Source organism: Dermacentor variabilis, chromosome 5 (assembly GCF_050947875.1).
Source record: "Dermacentor variabilis isolate Ectoservices chromosome 5, ASM5094787v1, whole genome shotgun sequence".
Lineage (NCBI taxonomy): Eukaryota > Metazoa > Arthropoda > Arachnida > Ixodida > Ixodidae > Dermacentor > Dermacentor variabilis.
This window is the reverse complement of record NC_134572.1, coordinates 68,424,116-68,445,623: the sequence shown is the minus strand read 5'-3', so window position 1 is coordinate 68,445,623 and position 21,508 is coordinate 68,424,116. Positions and strand designations below refer to the sequence as shown.

The following is a 21,508-nucleotide window of genomic DNA, read 5'->3' as shown; positions in this document are numbered from 1 at the left end:
ACTTCATTGCCCCAATCGGCAGCCGCAACGCAGGTCTTTCAGATCGCGCGTTCTTTTGACGTGGTCACGAGCGCACTGCGCCAGGTTAGTAGTTCAATACCCTGCGATAACCCCGTTCGCCGGTGTGACGCGATGTGAGCGGCTTCCCGCCACTTGACTCCGTTTCTTCGACAACGGCGACAGTGCTGATGAAAAGGGTTTCTCTTAACGGCCTGCCTATATTGCTCTAGATCGATTGTCGCTCATCGCTACTCCTGAGAGATAACGCCCGCCCCGTTTGAACAGCGGTGCACTTATTGTATCGGGTTGCGTTCAGTTCAGGTCAAGAGTCGGGGGGGTTCGTACTTTGAGCTCGTACCGTCCAATCTATAACTTGCTTACCGAGTATTCTATATATGCTAAGCAAAAGCATGTATTGTGAAGTCCGTATTTAAAGCTTTCTTTCTTTGCAGCGTAACTGTAGCCAAGTGAAGTCAACTGTCTAAAGAAAGCAGCGGCTTAACGTTCTGAACGGTGCGCTGAAGCACTGAATTTGTGCGTTTGGCCTTTCGCATGATTTTACCTGGTGTAGAGAGAATCTTGATGATTTGGCGCCCTAATCGATACGCGGTCTGTGTCACTTCCGAGCCCACCCGTACATGTTGCAACCGCTGAACTGTTAATTCATTACAAGCAGTTTATTGTGATATCTTTACGAACCTACAGACTTCTAACGTTCCAGGAGTACTTTGGAACGCCTCGAGTATGGTGTGTGTGTTTTTTTTCCCTTAATCATTCAGAAGTCCAGCAATGCCGTCAGTTTTCCTTTGGCTGTCGGCGCTTAATGACATTCATCTGTGTGAAATTTGAGGGGGACGCTGAACAGGAGTGGTAGGTTACGCCACGCATAATAGTTAGGCTGTTGCGAAAGCAAACCGGTTTCCTTACCTGGAGCGGAATCTTGAGAAGCCAGAAGAGGCTAAAAAAACTAAAGTCGATGGCGACGCTGTCTTGAAGTTCCTGCTCTGCAGCTCGCCGTGAGTTCTTGAATTTTGACAGCGTAAATACAGGACTGTTGTATAGTTAATAGTTTATCAGTAAAGAGCCACTACATTGCGCTCTAAATGAATCGAGGACCTTAACGAGTACTTTTCCTCTGTCAAAATGGTCAAATATATTTTTACGGAGGCAAACGAAACGAACGCTCTTTTTTAAAATGGCGAACCGGAGAAATATCGTACTGCTTGCGCACCTCATCGTTTGTCGATGTCATGACGATGATGGTTACGCACATCTGTGGCGTCCAACTGACTTAACGGCGCTAAGATTTCTACGCTAAATTCACAGGGGACTGGTGGCCTTCATTCTCCCGAATATAATAATTTTCTTTTCTCACCCAAGTGAAGGAAATCATTGGTATGTAAGAATAGCAATCCAAGCGGATTCGGTGTTGTGTTTAGGCGGTAACCTCTCTGATGCGGTAACAGTATAGTTTACATTTACGCAAACGTAACAATTCTGACGGACATAGACGACCCGACGCACTTCGGAGCGGTTACGCATTACAGGAAGCTTTCTGAACCCTGGATTAGTACGTTGCCCCTACACATAACCGCAGTCACTGACGTACTCGACATGCTGCTGCTGCTGCTGCTGCCTTGAGCGTCCTTTCGATCTCTTCTCTCGGCGGCTTCTTGTCACGTGCCATAGTCGTGTTGTTCTCGCGTTTGAACGATCGAGCTCGCATCCGCAGGTGCCACCATGGTTTCGTCGCTCGTCTCTTTGTTTTTTTGTATGCGCAGGCGCTGTTCGTGCGACTTCTTCCTCGCCGCATTCCGATCCTTTTCGGTTGCATTGTATGCTCGCTTCTTTCCTTCTCTCACTTTGTTGTTCTCTCCGTCCTCGCGATGCAGGCGCCGAGATTATATAGTGCCGGGGTAACGTAAACCACCGCATGTGCGCTCGCGTCCCGTTGGTGCTTTCTCCTCTTCCTCGCTCGTCGCAAGTTGTCGTCTGTTTGATGTCTCTCGCATAAAGCACAGCGGCAGGTTCTCGAGGCCTCGGCGAGTCCCCTGTATCCGCCGTTGGCTGTGCAGGATATGCAGTCCGAGAAGGTACGCCACAACGGGCTATATATGTGCGCCGTTCTTTTTCTTCACCTCGCCTGCCGCCGATATTCTTTCGTTTCCGTCCTTTGTTATGCGAACGCTGTACTTGGGTTTTCTGTTATGTACTGTGCTGTACCCAAGAACGCTGTACTGTTCTTGAGTTTTCGCACGGAGCGGCATGCAGCCCAGACGCGGTAAATTTGCCGTTCATACAGCTGAAATCCGTTGCTTGTGCTTACCGATTATAAGCGGCTGTACACTAAATGCCGCGCGTTTATGCCGACTCGCGAAGTGCTATCGGTGCGCCGTTACGAACGACGCCTCGCCGAAAATGGGAGTTGTAACATCGGCGCTGTTCCACATTTTCTTGCCTGACGCTTTCGTCTCAGCCGTAGTCATTGTTTCCTCTCTCGTCACGCACTAGAGATGAGCTAATGCGAGGCCTGTCGCTACGTGAGCTTCACTGCCGCTGTTGCGACCGCCACATCCTATAGGTTCAGTTTACCGCTTATATCTATAGCAACCCTGCCACGACTGTGAACGGTTCCGAAATTTGACGCCGATGACGAAGGTGATTGTGGTCTGCCCTTTGCGACGGGTGGCCACTGCGCAGTGTTCTGATGTCACGCGAATGCAGCGACATCTGTTAGTGAGGTTTTCAGCTTGCAGGTTTACCCTAAACTGTCCCCATGCGCACACTATGGGTCCTCCTCACTAACTGTACATGCACATGGCGGCATCTGTCGTTTGTATGCCGTATCCTTACCGCGAATAATGATGGCCCTATTAAAAGAAATAAGCGTGTTCTTTGCATTGCTGGCCGCTGCTTAGACATACTCTAGAATGCCAGTGTACGTACACGGGTGCATACAGGCGTTTGGCACCTGTTGACTTGATTTCTTTCGTTTACACCCGACCTGTAAATCCATGACGCGTCCTTCGGCTGGCTCGCACCTCTAATCTGCATCTGCTGTTTTTTTTTTTTCTTCACTGGAGGCCTGTTTTGCGCAAGCGTCCTTCGTACGTGCAGGCATGCGCTGCCATGGCCCCGAGTTCATTGCTGTTGCAGATGAGCAACCGGGCACGAATGGGTGGAATTCTGTCGAGCCGCGTGCGAAATCCTCTGTTGCTGCGGCGATGCTACGGCTGCGCCTTCGCGTTCGTGACGTCAGTATGCTATATCACGGCCGCTGCTCGCGACACGATGGAAGACGATCGCGTGCGTCAGCTATCGAGGATTTACGCACGCGATCTGCGCGTGATCGGGTGTTTGGGAAACGCAAACACGCTGTAAACTCGTTTATCAGCGAAATCGTCCGATTCCGAAACACTCGCGCAATAATCGCGTCATTGCTTTCCCAAGCATTGAAGAAGTGCATAGGGGAGACGTCGCCGGTGAGCTGAAGCTTTCTGGACTGAACATTTCAGTCCAAGCGGGCTCCTGTGCAGGATACCCCCTGCCCCTCCTGTAATGGAAGGATGAGACGTGTCTACTCCACGGCCGCACGCTTGCTCGCCGGTGTCAGCTGAACGTACTTTCTTAGATATACTTCGTACTTCATTAGATATAGTGGACAGGCAAGTGGTTTAATGTAAGGGCATGGAAGACTTACATATACTAGTTGATATGTGTACTTTAATGCGCGTATATGAAACAGCGCGAAACATTCAGGCACTACATGGGGACACGTGTGCATGGTCTGACGAAAGTTTCCAGCGCGAATCGAGCTGCCACTTTATCCTTGTTTCGAGGAATGTCAGCAGTACAGCGTCAGGCTGTTAGTTCGTGAGCGACGGTTGTGATTACAGAGCTAAAACCACTTCAACCGAGCCAGGCCGCATGCATTCTGATCAGCCACCGAATAACACAGCATGTAACCCGCTGTGTCAAACCGCTAGGTCGCGGATTCAGTTACGGATGGCGTCGCAACGGATCGAGGCAGAATGCAAGAACCATTTTGTACTGAGAAATGTATGCGGTATGTATTACCACGCGTACGCTGTTCAGCGTTTCGACGGTAACAGTCTTTTTCACCGGATTTCGAGCTCTCCCAATACAGGGATAGACCCTTAACTCGCACCTTTGACGATTACTGATTCTTCATCCTGACTACAACGTGACAATATCAGTGAATCCACGTGATCCAAAACCAGCCCGCAACCGCATATCCCTGGTTGTTTGTAACTTCGAGTAGTTGTATAACACCGCGTCTATTATATACATATATGGGTGCTCGGGAACGCTGCTGTACCTCCGCCGTTGCGTTCTGCCGAGTATAATCGCGAATGAAGTTGCACGGATGGATGGATGGATGGCGGCTATACCCTTTGTAACGGGCGGCGGCTGGCGCCACCTAGCCTTTTGCTCTCCCTCCTATTTTTTTTTCTTTCTTTATATCCTCCTCTCACCACGTGAGAACATCGCACCACGTGTGCTTGTTGCCAGCGCAGGAAGCGTGCAATGAGCTCAGCCGAGCCTTCCGCTGCTCGCTTGCTTCCACCTTGCTTCAACCACGGAGCGCTCCCGCGTCTGCCGTCAGCGTCGCCGCCGCATGGCTTCCGTTATCGCAAGGCGCGTTTCTTCGAAGCAAGCCCCGCTTCCCCGTCGTGCCTTTTTCCACGTCTGAAAGGAACGCTGACTTTTCAGAGCGATCGGCAAGAAGTCCCGGCGCTAGATCCTTGCCGAGTTTGCTATATATATATATATATATATATATATATAATATAATGTACTGCAACCAGCGTAACAGCGACTATTTTCGGCGGCGTAGTCCGTGTGGAATCGAATGAGCCGCTCGCACTCTTTACACTCTTTTGTTTGATGCAGGGCGCCTTCCTCGTCAATATGCGCACTATAAAGATGGCCTATATACACATCATATGGTTTCTTTGGCGTAGGGCACACGTTCACACGTCAACAATAACGAAAGCATGCGCGCACGCAAGCCGCTGTGTGTGACGCAACAGCGGCAAGGCTAGCAGGAGAGGTCGCCACTCCTTACTCAGCCTGATTAGATTTCTCATTCGACCGACTGATCGAATAAGCGTGCCCCCCCCCTCCGACCCCCCCGGTCTTGTTCCTGTGTACTTTTTTTTTTCCCCAGCACGTAACGGAATAGTCGGTACGAAAAAGAAAAAGGCAAATCCCCAGGCAATAGAATCCGCAGCGCGTGCATTCACACACACACACTCACCGGAGCCGAGGGCAGTGGTATATAGTGCAGGGACTCCGACAGCAGCAGCACTCTCCGATGATTAAATTCGCAGCAGCTCGGCGTCGCCCAGCCGATCGGCGCGCTCATTTGGCACAACCCGCCATTAGAGACCGGAGACCTGTGCCCGCTCTGACGTTTCCAATGTATAGTTGCATGCAGCATAAGGTCTGCTATGCGATCGGCGCTCTCGCTCCAGCTCGTGATGACGCATATAGTTGCCAACACGTGCATTTGTATAAGCTTATAAGCTCTCGAGCGTGGTATATAGTAACTCCAATGCTCACAACTCGCTTCTATAGCACTGGACACTCACCATGTGAAAGAGGCATGTTTAAAATGGACACTACCCGAAATTCAGCTAATCTGTGCGGAATGATTACGAAGGTAGAGTGAGAGATACGTGCAGACACGCACACGCGCGCGCACACCGCACGCTGGACAGTACGTTGCCGTTCACACCGCATGCAGTGTGTACTACGTTCTGAGGATTTCTTCCGGTGTGTCGGTCTCCCTTTCGTCCGTTTATTTTTCTCGCGTTGTACGCCTTCGAATGAAGTCAATTTCAAGGCCACACAAAGTTTCAAAGCATCGCTCCAACTCCGCTATTTATAGCCGGGAGCGGTGTGCTTATAGACGTTGTCGTCCGCCGCTGATTGGACGGACCGCGCGGCTCAGTGCGGCTGTGGCCTTCGTAGCGTAGTGCGCGGAATTTGCATTACCGGAGAAACAATGTATGTCGAAGCAGCAGCAGCAGCAGCACCGCCATGGCGCGCTCAGCAGGCCGTGCGCGTCGTGTGCCTTGCTGCAAAAATTCCGCTCGCATTTCCCTCGGTTGGCGCGGCTCATTTGTCGGGCGACCGTGCGCGGTGCGTTTTCTTTTCTGCGTGTGCCGCTGGCTCCACCGCCAGGCAAGGCAGGCCATCGATATTCATTGCTTTCCGGCAGCACGCGTACGGCGCCCCGCCTGCGTTGCGGCGTAGCATCATTTCCGTCGAATGAGGTTTGTGGTGGAGCCTGTGGCGGCAAACTGTTCAGACAAGCGGCCTCTGTAGCCGACCCGTCTCAGAATGTATACGCGTCGAAGTCGCGACTGCGCCGACATAGGCAGCAGCAAGAACGTGGCACAGCAAAAATAAAGAAAAAATAATAACTTGGCCGTCCTTGCTGTATCTTGTCTCTGTTGATGTCTATTCCCGCGTAATTTTGTACCAACCGGTCCCAGTGCACACCTTCCTAAAGGGGAGACTGCTTAACGAATTTTATTTGCAAGATAAAGAAAACAATTTCGCATCGCCGAACTTTTCGACCAATACCTTTAGTGACAAATTTAGTGACAAGTCTGTTTCGCTACTGCAGGCCCATTAGTGCACCTGCACAGCACTGCAACGCGCATTGTTGGTTTCGCTGACGAGCCAGCTTCCTATCCGTTGCTTCTTTGCGTGCGCGTGCGTTAGCTTGTGTTTGCGTTGCTGACCTGTCGCGATCCGTGTCGCTGAGCTGATTGTCAATGGAGCCAAGCCAGTACTGGCACGATGAACGCTCCGTTCCTTTTTAAAGCAAACACACATTGCGTACCCTTATTGCGAGCCAATAGACTCGTGATTGCGCGTATTGGTTGATCCTACAACTCAATTTTGAGACCAATCATTTGCTCTTCCTTCCACGCATTGAGATGGTGTTTTCGCGAATGGTAGTATTGGTACAGATTCTACACTGCTCGCTGTTTATATACCCCATATTATCGGCATTAGCTCCCAGTCCTCTTCGATCGCGAAAATTGCTTCTGTGCCCCCTCGATAGGGCACCTTTTTTCCTGCCAAGTTTCAGTCGAATATGAGCGACCTGAATCTGTCTGTGCGCTCGTTGAGGCTCTCCTGCCTCTAGGATGTCGACCAATCTTAATAACCGCCTTGGTGACTCAGTTGCTATGGCGTTCGGCTGCTGAGCAAGATATCGTGGGTTCGAATGCCGGCCATCGCGGCGGCAGCGGAATGCTGTCGAGAAACTCCCGTGCACGCGGATCTAATTATCTGTTAACGTACCCCGAGTGGTGAACATGAATTCAGTCATCCACCGTGCTATCTTCCATCTATCGCGCACGTTGTAAAACTTAAGCCGTACGAGGCGCCCCCTATAACAAGCGAAGGTTGGTGCTCTGGTCCCATGGGTTAGTGCCACGAGACAGTGAAGGGGCTGCTACTGTCGGTCGGGCGATCTACGAAGAAGTGGCCAGAGGCACTCAAGATTCTTGCATCCGTCGCCGCAGCTTGTGGCTGTTGTAATCTTGCATATGGTTCTAATTGGTAAATGCACGCTCTTCCCGTGACGATATAGTCAGCTGGGCGCAGCTTTGGAGTGCGCCCAGTTTCTTTCTCACTTGTGTGCGTAGTAGAATCTCACTTGCTTCAAAAGTCCTTGTCAGTTGTACTGCTTAGTTGGTCTTCCCCTCCTCCCCCCCTCCCCACATTTTCTGTAAGATAAAATGATAAAATAACAGTAGCTTCATAACTTTAGTTTCTTGCCCTCACCCCGAAGATACAAGCGTGGTGTGGAGGAGGAGGAATCGGAGTATACGGGGTGTGGTGCAGTCGGGCGTATTCGTTATCGGAGGCGTGAAATACCTTTGCGGCGAAGCCGCGAGCATGCGACGCCAGCGAGGCACACGAAGAGGTCGTTCCGCAGATTCATGCGAAACGCGACGTCGACTGGAGAAGCGGTCGTTTCTTATCGGCGCCCACTACACTATATAGCAGCTGATAAGGAGGCGCTAGGACAGTGACAACGTCCGCGATGCGTGCCGCTCTACTTTGCATGGCGACTCCGCAGAACGCCGCGACGGCCGCTACGCTGTTGCGTCACTAGGTGTGCCTTATATGGCCTGCGCTATAAGACATGTTGCTCGGCCGTAGTTGCTTCTGCGTCGTGAATGAGTAATTTTTTTTCATTCGGGAAAGATGGCTTCTCCTGTTTCTCTGGCGCGAAATTCATCCCCGAGTTCATTTACCTATACTGTACATCGTACGGACGCTCCCTGTGCTGTAACGTCTTTTCGGGCTTTAGCTGTATTTTTTCATTGAATTCTCTGGTTTTACATGTCAAAGACCACGACCCGAATATGAGGCATGCCGTAGTGGAGCACTGCGTATTAATTTTGACCACCAAGGGGATCCTTTAAAGTACCCCGTGTGCGCGGGACACAGCCATTTCTGCATTTCGCGCCCATCGAAATGCGGCCGGGATTCGATCCCGCGACTTCGTGCTTAGCAGCGCAACGCTCTAGCCGCTAAGCCACCGCGGCGGGTCTAGTCGTTTCTGCGTAGGGATTGAACTAACCAAATTGTTCTTCGCGTGCGTTTTGGTGCAGTTATTAAGAAGGGATAGTGTGGAGTTTACCTACGTACCACAGGATATCTATTCACCTTCAGGATGTATTTTAGGCGATGTGGGATTGTTTAATTCCCAGAATGTATGCAGGCACGCAGTGAAAAAACAGGCTAATTAACGCAGCTTGACTGAGCCAGGCCTGGCAGTTCGGCAAAAGTAGACGTGCTTACTCGTGCGCAAATAGTACACAATGCTTATGTCTACAGCGTATGTCAGTCTTCGCGAGCACAGCTTAAGCGTATTTTCGCTTTCCTTGTAGGCGTACACTCTATCGCAGCAAAGGCCAGGCTGTCGTTGCTAGCAAGGGTTTTCGTGCACTTACTGTTCTGCGACATGGAGTATTTGTAGAGTTCTTCTACTGTGATAGAGCATTGCAGGTGTTCGTATTCTTACTTGTTTCCAGGAGAGCTGTGCGTAACAATCATTGGCACTTGTGTGCTGAATGCCACTGAAATCGGCGCTTGCATGTTCCGGTTAAGTCTGGCGGCGTCAGTAAGCGCATCGCTTTGTCGAACGCATGCGCCACCATAGATCGCCCTCGTACATAGTGCGTGTAGGCGGTAACAGAAATTGCATAATGGAAGTGTTTGGGCACAAAAGGTACGTTTATTGCAGTCGCTGAATACGTGTTGTTTAACTCCCGCTCGCTGTGCTCGGATTTTTTGTTGTTCACCCGAGTTCCGAGATATATATATTTTTTTTTTCGCTCTTAAATTGCGACGAGGGAGCTTTGCAGTCACAACCCACCCACCCTGCTCCCTCCGCGGGCGCGTTACACCTCACCCTCCGCGCCGGCGCTCTCTCCCTAATTCCTTTCGTCTACCTGCGCAACTTGTGCAATGCCTCCTGTTCTGAGGACGATTAGATTGTATGTGTGTTGCACTGCGGTCACTCTTGAGAGGTTTGTGCGAACGATGTCTCCATTCTCGGTGTGACGTATTTTCTTCCACTCGATGTGTTCGACGAAGAGATGAAATGGGAGGGGGGTAGGAAGGAGGGAGGGAGGGAGGGGGAAAGAAACTCGGGGTTGTTGGTTGCTCTGTAATCGGAGGCGAGGAGGGGACTTGCGCTTGGGCGAGGCTGATAGCGGAGATGGGAGTCGGGATGTACAGCCGAGTCCTGCCGACGACGTCGTCTGCTCCGTCTGTCGATAAGAGGTTGGGGGGGGGGGGGGGGCGCAATATCTTCTCCTCCTTCCCATCTGCCCGCCACCGCCGTGCTTCTTCTGGAGGGGGACACCGGCGGCCTCTCGAGCGCTTCAAAGAGCGGGTCGCCGTCTTCGCCGGCGCTTAGAACGGTCGCGACCTCGCGGCCGCCATCATCACTCACTCATCGTCGCGGAAGCCCTGGAAGTTTGTGTTCGCGTCCCTGTGGACACCGTGCGTGTCTGGTGCGCGTGGTTTCCTTCTGCTGCGGTTGGTGTTTGTTCGGGACTCGAGGGAACAAGGCTCCGTTGCTGGTTTTATAGGAACGTAACACGGGAAGAAACATGGCCGACGACAAGGTATATACGCACCGTTTGTACTGTGTGTCGCCGTTTGGCGAGTGTTTGCGCTGTTCGCAGAAGAGCTTCGCAGGCTTGACGGGCAGAGGATCCGCCAGTGTGGACGATGTCGGAACGCGCGCCGTATTAGCAACGACGACATACAGACGGCACAGGTGTGTGCGTCTCGGAAAAAAAAAAAGAAAAAGGGAAACGACAGGATGTTCTTTCGTAACTCGGCTGTAACGTCTTTATTGCAGAGATGTTTCTTGGCACGTGCACGGACATACCGAAGAATGCCCTTATCTGTGCGTGCGTGTTTTTTTATCAACTGCAGGTGCTGTGAAGGCGACTGCACACGCTCGCTTAATTATTTCCGCGCTGTACGAAGCTCAGGTGATATGCAATAGCCTGTTTTCTAATGACTAGCGCTCGCGACGCTTTAATCTTCAATGTCCTCTATTACCTGCAGGTCAGGATGGTGCGCGAAAACGGTGGTTTAAATGTCGCTGTTCTCACCTCCCTCCCCCCCCCTCGCGACCTAACCCAACCCTTCTTCCTTTTTTTTTTTTTTTTAATTTCCACCTATTTATCACAAGGGGCGCACTACCGTCGGGTGCCTCGCCACCGGACACGCCTTTTCTTCAGCGCAAGAGAAATCTGCCCCCGTTTCGGTTGCACGGCAGACCGTGTGATACGCGCTGCTGATAAATATGGCGGAGGTTTGTGTGCGTATCTTTAGCCGCCATGTTTAGCAGGGTTGCGTTTCTTTTTTCGGATATGCTTGCGTCTCGCTCTGCTTCCATACGGGACGAAGCTCATGAATATGGGTTTTAGGTTTCGTGCTCCTCGTCGGTGCAATCCTTAAATGCCGCACATAACACCAAAGGAAACAGCCGCTCACCGAACATTGTATATAACTTACTGAGCTGCCTTCCCTTTTTTTACGTTCGCTATGTCGGTTATCTCGATCCCGGCCGCGGCGGCCACATTTCGATGGGGGCGAAATGCAATAACTCCTATGTGCCGTGCATGAGGTGCACGTTAAAGAAAACCAGGCGAACGAAAGTCATCCGGAGTCCGCCCCAATTACCGCGTGCCTCATAAACATATCGTGATTTTGGCACATGAAACCCCGGATTTCTTTCTTTCTTTTTTTTTCCGGTTATCTTGATCAGCCGTCGAGATGCTTTTGCGCTGCTTCAGTTTCGCTGCTTCATGTAGGATCCTCAGTGAGCTCGGCTGCATAGGCTTTATTTCGCCTCCTTGGCTGCTGATTTGTGTGAACCGGACTTCGGCAAGCTTGCTACCCTGGGTTCGGATGCTCGTGGTCCACCGCCTTCGAGATGTGAGTCACCTACTCGGTGACTCTATCTATCTCGGTCGCCTTCCTGCAGTTTAACAGTTGCTCATTGATGTACGAGCATAATGCACTCCAAGTCGATAGTCGCGTTCGCGTAGACAAGCCGCACCAATATTGAGGCTTATCGTGGTCAGGTGCTCGCCTGCGAAATTTCACTGATAGGGTTTATTGACAGCGTCATATCACGCAGTTAGTTTACAATCTTATGAATTTATGCCTGTATACACTTGCATATATGCTCAAAAGTACGTAGCTTTAACTACTCTCATTTGGTGAGAAAAATTAATTATGGTGAGAACGCTCGTGCACCGAGCTTTGAATGCACGTTGAAGATGCACCAGAGTGATCAAAATTACTCCGGGTTCCATTTATTGCGGCGTCGCTCACATTCATGTGTTGTGCACTACTGTCTAAATTACAGCATTAGTAACAGTCACACTGTCGACTCACGTCAACAAAACTTTTGAGGCGAGTTCGCCCGCAGGAAGGGATGCCATCTTGTCTGCGACATCCTGCCCTGCGGGGATGCCTGCTTTTAGAGTTTTGTCGGTGTGCGTCGTCAGTTTGTGCATGCTTGTCCTGTTGTGAACGAAGAATTAAGCGCTGTCCGACGCCTATAATCAAGGTACACCGCCAGCACTCATTGACCAAACCTGGCGGCTTACGGGAAAGCCTTGTAAGGAAACTAGAGTCGGCTGTGGGCATAGCACTTAACGGTCTGGTCGGAAGCTTTATACCGACATTTGAGGCTATAAACTATCCTTGCTCTGTACTAATGAAATGTGCTGTTTCTCGCTGCCTTTTCGAAGCACATTGCTCAGTCCATTGTCTTTCTTGCTTTAACTGCTTGAATTGTGTGACGCCTTCCATGACCGCGAGATGGCGAGGTTCTTCGACCGTGTTACACGTTAAATTGTTTTTCCTGCGGGTCATCTTTATTCGCCGTCCTAGCATCGGCGTTTGCGGGAAACCATCCCAATTCTTGCACGAAATGCTACAATGCTACAGGGCGAATTTGCGCACTCGATCAAGCAACGCCGCAGCAGCTCGAGGTGGGTCTTCTTTAGCGTGACCTAGTTTCGGCCCTCAAGCCGCCTGTTATGGCGGTGCTTTACCCCTGGGAACCGAGGCAACGGAAAAGAAAGCGAAAACCAACAATAATACAATACAGGTCACTCTCGGACGTCGCGATGGGCGATGCTGGATAAAATTACGCTCGCGTAGCGGGCAAGCTGGCGCTAATTGTGTTAATCTGCTAGGGGACAAAAAAAAAAAAAACGAAAGCCTTCGTCTGTCGCGGGTGCGGTGATGCGCACAGTGCACAGACCAAGTGGTGAGAGTGAGAGATGGTGTCCCGTCGTTCTGGGCCGACAGCGGCGCTGGCGAACGTTCGCCCTCTGCGCGCCGCGGCGACCGGGCCGGTGGTGCGGTACAGAACCCCGAGGACCCCCCCCCCCCCCCCGTACCCAAACCTCTTCGTGCCTCAGTACTGCCGTGCAAGGCCGGCGCCGCGGCTGCTTATTGATCGCGCAGAGGGGCCGGCCGCTCCCCGTTTCTCCTCCTCCTCCTCGGCAGCCGCCGTCTCGCCTCTTTTCGCGCCAGTAGACGCCGGAGACCGCGGGCGAGGACTGCGGGCGCCAAGTGGTAGAGGTGAAGAAAGCCGGAGCTGATGTGAGTGGAGGAGGGTAACAACGGTAGTATACCGCACTGCGCGACTACCCTCGCGGGGGGCAGACGGTTGGGCGGTACAGTGATGGCCTATAACCACTGTATTGTCGCCTACCTGTACCGTGTACCGCTACGTGCGTGTGAGTTCGCGACCGCCGCAGTGTGGCGGTGCAACCCCGGCCGTCCCGCTGCTACTGCTGCCGCGTGTGTGCATTGCACAAAGAGTGGTGGTGGGACCGCTCCGGTTTTGAACAGAGTATTCGCAGAGGTATAATGAGGGAGGTGGATTTCCTCATAAGCTGCAACAAAAGTATTAGCGAGACTTTGTCGGTTTAGTCGCAAATGCAGTACGCAACGGAAACTGTGACGAGGGGTGTATCACCCCTCTCTCTCTCTCTCTCTCTCTCTCTGGTGACGCGCTTCGGCTGCGCTATTGTATAAGCTTGCGCGTACTGGTCGGAACGCGCGGGATTTCGAAGTATTGTATTGTTCTGAGCTCCTAGTTTGGTCTCAGCTTCTGTATCCGCTATGAAAACGCGTAACTAAACGTGTTCGGCAGCCACACCATTGTTTTACTTAGGCTAGCACTATTGGACTGACATACCACATCAGCATTAGCTGTAAACCTCACGTGCTGGGAAGCTGGGATCAGAATATCGGTATGAAGCGTTCGAAATCGTGCAAGGGCATGCTGGGAACGCTCCCCCCTTTCCCCTCTCTTGAGAAAAAAAAAATTCCTGGCTGCGCCATTGCAAATGATGATTTTGCATCGTTGTTCACGTGCTTATAAATTATTGTTCTTTAATGCTTCTCAAGCTTTCTGCGAGTCTCAGCTAAGCGTACCTTGTTGCATTGCAGGCGCATTTGACGCGGTCTTCATGTTTTCGCAACATTTTGCATTATCTGTGCCAGTTTCTTTTATAGTGGAGAGAAGACCGAGGAGCTAAAAGGCATCGGGTCTTGGCTAGTGTTCCATACTATGCCATACGCACACGTAGATAGGGGTTGACGTCAAGTCTGTTAAGTGCGGGGCGCACTCAGATAGAGCTATCTCGTTCAAGTGTCATCCACAATGGAAGGATGGAAGCTGGGTCCGATGTTGCCTCGCCCGTAGCCTTACGTAATCGTCGAACCTCTTCTCGAAGTTTGGTTCGGCGATGCCGCTGTTTGGCCCGCGGCCTGACTTTGATTATAGTCGGCGTCAACCTAAGAAGGCCGTGTTCTAACATACACCGCTGTACAACTCGGAGAAGAATTTCGCAGTCCAATTGCGTTCGCTCTGTTTTCGTGGCTTGAAGGCGGAGGCGAGCTTCTGTCAATATCGCCGTCTCTGGGTAAATGTGTTTCGGTGGGCAGAGAGCAGGTACAGCGCTGTTTTGTGGGCGGAGTCCATGAATACTGAACTCTTAAAGGGACACTAAAGAGAAAAATGATTTCTTCTGCGTCAGTAAATTACCTTTCTACGGCAGCAAAAGCACCACTCTTACCACAATAAGACGCTTGGTAAACGAGAAAAAGCGCAAGAAAGGACGGGTGGCGACGCCTCTTTGAAGTTCCCGCACCTGGTCGCTGTGACGTCATGGATTTTGATCGCATCTTCTAGGGCCTACTCACTTATACAGCGGTACAGATCGACTACATTGTGTTCTAAAGGAACCAAATATTAATAGCAAGTTTCGGGAACCTTTACTTAGCCAACGCGGCCCATATGCGAAAACATACTTTGGAATCCCTGACGTCACATTGAGGTACCGGCGTCGGGGTTTCGGCGCGAAATTCAAGTACCGATACTTCGACCTTCATTTTCTCATCTAATACTCAAACTATTATTTTGAAATGACTGCCTGCAGAGTTCTCAAACAATGCTTTATTAGCCTAAACTGATTTATTGCTTCGCTTTAGTGTCCCTTTAATTTGTCACCGGCTGCATGTCACATGGCAAGCTTTGCAACAATGTTCTACTAGTCTAAGTTAACGTTGTTGACCTTTCCCTTACAAAATTGTTATAGAGATGGTGTTGCTTTTTTGCTGCATTCAGATTCCGTAATCTTCCTCTGGAAATGCAATTGAATGGGATGGGGGGGGGCATGACTCTTGCAAGGTTTGGTGTACCTTGAAGTTCGTCAGTCGACGAAGCCCCTTAGATTATTATTATTATTATTATTATTATTATTATTATTATTATTATTATTATTATTATTATTATTATTCGTCAAAAGGCGATATGATCAATCCATATTTTTTTATCATTTACGCTTCTTTTGTCGGGCTTGCCTTCAAGAAAAGGGCATGCTTGCTTGCTCGCCTTCTGATCGTTGCAACGATGTCGTTCAGGGCCGCCTTCCTGAAGTGCGCGTCTGTGCTTCATGTCTGTGCAGTATGGACGAAGCGACAGCTACCGGGTTGCAGTTAACCCGAGGGTTCCAGATGACGGCCGGACACCAGACGGGCGGCCTAGGGCTCGGCGGAAGGCAACAAAGAAGGAACAGGACTTGGATGACCTCAAGCAGGAAGTGCACATGGTGAGTCACTCCTTTGCTTCTTCGCGTGCCGGGGATGTCGTCAGTATGCGTTGCACTATGTATGCACTGTCCCGCGTCGACCAAGCCTTGTGTGACGACCTGCACCACTAAAGCAGCCTGCTGTGGTGCGGCGGAAATGACGGTGCCGTCCGGCTATCGCTTAAGCGACCGCGTTCGTCTGCGTTGTAGTCGTTAACGGGGACGGCTGAGGAATGCGCAGTCGCCGGTTTCGTTGGTCACGACATGTCGTGCGGAAAGACTCGTTATAGGCCGCAGTTGGCGATGAGTATCATTTGGGATATCCTCTTGCGAAACAGCTTTCGCGCCGCTTACGATGGTCTAGAGTAAAAGGAGGGAGTTAAGTGTTTATAAACAGTTGGATTTACCTTTTTGAGGCCAGAGCTTGGACGATTACAAAAAAAAATTGGCCGACGATTACGCTCCTTGGTAATGCGATCTTTGAGCGCCGCGGCTGCCTTATTTCAACAGGCAAACCCATAAAGAACACGCAGTGTCGAACGGAGGCGGTTCTGCGTTTCGGATTGGGCAGCACACAGCGCGATCCGCCGCTATCGAGCCGGCGCTCCGGCATAGCGCCATAATGGGTCACCGCCGCGGAGAGGGGGTGGGTGGGTGGGATTAGCAATAATTGTTTTTTCTGAGGTGGGGTGAGGAAACGGGGAGAAAACAGGGGTACTGAGTAGAGGTCACACACTCATTCACTCACAGACAGGCCTCAATGTGGCAGCACAAGGTTAAGGCGCGAAGTAGAAGTAAGGGGACGAAACGGTATAACTGTCTTTCAAGTCACCGCAACGACACTGCGCCAGGTAAGGGGAGATATAGGGCAAGAGTGGAGACGGGATAACAGGCAGGCGCAAGCACTGCCAGAGGCGACAAATTCCACTGAGGAACGCGCCCCGCAAACGGGCAAGCGAGAGACACGGCTGACAGCCGTACAGCCACGCGACGCGGAGACGGAGGAGCGGAAAGCCGTGCATCACGCGTGAGGCGGCAAGGAGCGCCCGTCGCCGGCACCGCGGCGGTGCCGCGACAGCGAGAGAAGGGACGGCGAGGGCGGAGTGGACGGTAGCGGCGAGAGTCACCGCAACGGCGTTGCGCGGAGGAAGGTGGCGAGAGGAATGGCGAGAACATGCGATGCTGCTTTGGAGGACAAGGGGAGGGCAAGGCTCGCGCCGTGCGCGAGAGATGGCGCCAGGAGCGCACGCAGCTAGTAGGGCAGCACGCTGGTCCCGGCTATGGAGCTGGTTACGGCGAGGCACAACGGCGAGGGCGACGCGAAACGCGGGAACGAGCGCCAAAGAGCTGCGCTTTAAAAGTGAGAGAAAAAAAAGATGGATCGGAATAATGATAGGTGTAAAGAGACGGGAAGATGGCAGTACGGTCGACTCTATGGCAAATGGACATAGCATGCTATCTAGCTAAACCGGGTTGGTGTTGGAGTATGCAATGTTTCACTGCACTACTTGCTATGCAGTGAAGATAAGCCGTTTTTGTCGAAGCCACGATGTTGGTGGCGTCGTTCACTTACCGTAGCAGTGCCGTGATGACGTTCGCTTTACCATTTGGTTCGAGTGAATATGGTACTCGAAGTTTGATTATATTGTTTTCTGACTTGATAATGTCTTTCTTAACGTTATGTCCTCTTAATTTTCAGGATGAGCACAAAATCCCCATCGAAGAACTTTACGCACGACTTGGCACAAATCCAGCCACAGTGAGTATTATTTTTTTTTCGCTCCATGAAAAACTTGAATCTTCACAGCTGTGAAGTATATCGTCGCCACAAGTGCAAATGCAATTTTAATGTAAGAGCAGCTTGCTGCATGCTTCTGATCTCTGCTGGAAGATTTCTACGTGCGTACCAGTACCTTTAATATTACTTTAATTTAATGATATATCATATTAAATGTATACCAGCAGCAATATTTCCCAAATACTTCCTGCTGAATCGATGAAGCGTTCTTGTCACTTATCATTGCTGTAAGGAAATGTAAAAAGATACGGGATTATTTTTGTATGCAGCACGTAGCGATGTAAGGAGATTAATACAGTTAACTAGCATTTAACGTGAATTTTCACTTTGACGTTATAATTTAACTGTAAACGTTAAACATAACATAGTTACATTTTTGTTGACGTAGCGAAGCCACCAGAAGCGAGACAGCCTCATATTACAAGCAAGGATGTTGCCATTAGTTTGAGAAACTGGCAAAGCATTTAGAGAAACTGCCGAACGCTTCGCCAAAACTTGTCGACATGCGTAGCGCTTCAAGTCTCCAAATTTGGCGCGTCTTTTTTATGCTTGGTACTGACTTTAACAGCCACAGATTTTCTGTCAAGATTCTGGAAAAAGAAAGTAAAAGTCGGATACAAACGCAGTCTTTATTTATTTTTTTTCTTTACCTAGACTTCTCAGCAACTCAAACCGATGCCTATGGCCCGACATGGCCAAGTTGCGCCTTTCTAGCTTTCTTATTCCTCCCCCTCCCTCCCCCCCCCACACACAAAGGAGTATTATTTTGTTTTAATGAAGTTTGTATGCAATGGTGTGCGCGTGCATTCTCAAGTTTTATTATTATTATTCTTATTAAATGCTTGCTGCGGGACTGTTTACATAAGTATGCACAGCGTTCTTTGATGCGCGTTTAATTCGTTTTGTTCTTTACTCCCACAGGGCCTCACATCACAACAAGCTAGGGAAATTCTTGAAAGGGATGGCCCAAACTCTTTAACGCCCCCTAAGAAAACGCCAGAATGGGTCAAATTCTGTAAGAACCTCTTTGGAGGTTTCTCCTTACTACTGTGGATCGGCGCGGCACTCTGCTTCATCGCGTATTCCATCCAGGCAGGCACGTTCGAGGAACCGCCCGACGATAATGTGAGTATTTAGGCGTCAACTGTACCCTGTTACAAGGCTTTCCGATATGACATTTTTCTTTTTTTTTTTCACAATGGTTGTAAGTCTTCATCGGATTCTTTGAACCGATCCGTGTGTTGTGGTGTCTCAAGCGTGCCCTTGGGAATAAAGAATGACAGCACAGTAGCAGAAAAAAAGAAGGCATTTATTGCTTCTTTTATGTACCAATACCCCCTAGCCGAATTACAACTAATGGAACATGTCGATAGGCTCCGACGAATCCAGGAAGTTAGACTCGCTGCGACAGGATAGCGAGCAAACATGTTTGCACCTGCTAGGACACCAATGCCAAAGCCCGTCGCAGGTGAAGTCTCGCGAACGGAGCGAACAAGACTTCACGTAGTGAACGCACAAGCAAACGACAATGCGCCCGTGGGATGATCATGCTAAGCGTACTGTCGAGCGCGTGCCGAGCTCCCGCGGCCGAAAGAGAAGACTGCTTCCTCACCGCCCGAGTGTCTCGTGGTCAGGTGACGTTAGCAGCTGATCACGGCGGCATCTCGAAACTACCGATGCCGCACGTGCTACGCGGGCATGCCGGGTTTGAGAAGGCACGAGAGCCGTGCGGGGATAGCAACCTCGGAGGATGCGAGAGTGTCTAGCGTCCCCACGGCATAGTTTATCGTCAGCTGGACAGTGTTGCTGTACATTTGGTTTCGCGAAGTGCACGTGTGTGCGAAGGTGAAGCCCCGCCTACGTTAAACGGACTTGCGCTTTACCGTCTGCGCGCGTGTCGTAAGGTGAAGCTAACTTCGTGTGTATTGAACTTGTGAAAGGGTCCTGTAGGATTCTTATCCTGTACAAACCGATGTCTTTAGTAGCAGCACTGCAGTTTGAAGCCACATAAATGTACAGGCACATTAACTTCGCAATTGTACTACCATGTTGATACGGTAGTCCGAACCTTGAGCACTGCAGAGCTGTTCTGATAGTTCGCTCAAATCTGCTTTCTCCTCCCACCATGGATTGACGAGTTTTCACTGTCATCATTATAGGACAGTGCTGCTTAACAACGACTTTAAATAATTTTTCTATTTGTGTTGGGGATACCACCTAATCAAATTGAGTCTGTGCACCTCAAAGCTTGTGGATGCTGCACTTTTATCCCTTAGTAGCCAAAGGTGTGGCAGGCTTCACAGCCTACCTAACCTGGGAGGACATTCGCATACATACCTTGACATCATAATTGCATTAGTACATCAGCTCAGCTCATGGAGTTACATATCAGGGCTTGTTTAGCCTGTTAGGCCTGTTAGTGTCACTGTAGTAGCATCACAGCAGAATACATATAAGAGAAGGTTAAGACAGGTTACATTGTCATTAGCGGTTATTGTATTTGATGAACAAGTTCTGCACCAAATTTTTGAGGTTGGCTACATTTACTTTGCTCCGCGTAAGAATTTGTCGCAATGTTCAGATACCTCATCACAATCTGGAAGTTAACTGCGTTGCTGTCCTTCCTGCATCTATGTATGCCTAACTCAACAGGTCAAGTTTTTATGATAGAATTGACCTGATTGTATCACATGCAGCCTGTATCGACTTTGAGCACAAGAATTACTACTTTTGATTGCTATAATTCAAAATTCAAAAGCTCTTCCTGATATCATAAACATAGTACAGTTAAACCTTGATATAACGAAATTCTCGATATAACAAAGGATATAACTTTTCATAACCTCGTGTCCGTAGAACACCATGTATTTAGAACCTCAGTATAACGAAGTGTGCTTGTATGCGATTTCAATGTAACAAAATTTCACTGCTGCCACAAAAGAATGCCGAGACAATAGATTGGATGCAGATGGTCAAATCATTGAACTACAAGTGGCTGCTTGCAAACGCACCTCTCAAATCGCCAAATCGCGTGTCACGCGACAAGAGCGACCACCGAATTGGAGCCGCATCATGTTCCCTATAAAGTCAAGTGCGAAAAGATCCAAACGCTCCGTGCGCTGTTAAAAGTTTGAGAGGGTGAGACATGAAAGACGCCTTCCGGCGCTAGCAAAGGCAAACAGGCGGAGGGGAAAGAGCTGGCGCTTGCAGTAACCCGATCAAGCGCATGCACGAGGGGCGTGTCTGTGCACAGCTGTAAGCGCAGCTGAGCACATACGCAGCCGTGCACCCTGCCTTAGATATAATCTGCCTCATGTGCAAAGAGTGGACATGTATAGAGGGCATGGCACCTTGTAAACTGTCTTCTGGCGTGTTATGTATTAGAGGTTGCGTAATGTTGAGTTTTGGCAACCCGACCGACCCATTGGAGCGAGACGCAGACAAAGCATTCGCTCCCCACTGCCAGCACTTTTCCTGATAGTGTCGTCCCAGTGCTGGCGACGCTGTCAGCCAGGGAGGCGGAGTGCATGCGAAAGCATGGCTGGCTTCACTTAATTCATACCAGTACCACCGATGGGAAGAGATCATCAACGTGCATTGCATAAAACAGTATCATTCATCACAGACTCCCAAATATATTAAAATGAATTGTTTTCAAATTTGCTTTTTTCGATTGCCCAATAATTCGGAAAATTCTGCAGCCCCTTTCCGTGTAAGAAAACTCGAACGGCGACTACTTATTTGCGATTTTTCAGTACAACAAAATTTCGATATAACGAAGCAAATTGCTGATTTCACCGACTCCGTTATATCAAGGTTTAACTGTATATTCAGACATGTCTTTCTTTTTTTCAGTTGTACCTGGGCGCAGTATTGGCCATTGTAGTTATTGTGACAGGTTGTTTCTCCTACTATCAAGAAGCCAGGAGTTCAAAAATTATGGAGTCTTTCAAGAATATGGTTCCGCAGGTGGGTGCTCTTCAAGTGTTCTTTGCCTTCGGTACATACC

At 50.0% G+C, this 21,508-nt stretch overlaps 1 protein-coding gene across 4 annotated transcripts in view; it reads left to right on the top strand.

Annotated features, from left to right (window-relative positions):
- Nucleotides 1-21,508, top strand: part of Atpalpha (sodium/potassium-transporting ATPase subunit alpha) — a 158,842-nt gene that overhangs the window by 106,846 nt on the left and 30,488 nt on the right. For 2 of the 4 annotated variants that reach the window (XM_075692763.1, XM_075692766.1), the window contains exons 2-5: nucleotides 15,579-15,722; nucleotides 17,401-17,460; nucleotides 18,421-18,624; nucleotides 21,355-21,468. In XM_075692763.1, coding sequence (XP_075548878.1) covers nucleotides 15,579-15,722; nucleotides 17,401-17,460; nucleotides 18,421-18,624; nucleotides 21,355-21,468 — 522 coding nt within the window. Of the gene's footprint in view, nucleotides 1-2,063; nucleotides 2,094-9,966; nucleotides 10,191-15,578; nucleotides 15,723-17,400; nucleotides 17,461-18,420; nucleotides 18,625-21,354; nucleotides 21,469-21,508 lie in introns of those variants that run through there. The other 2 variants (XM_075692765.1, XM_075692764.1) reach the window with 2 other exon arrangements.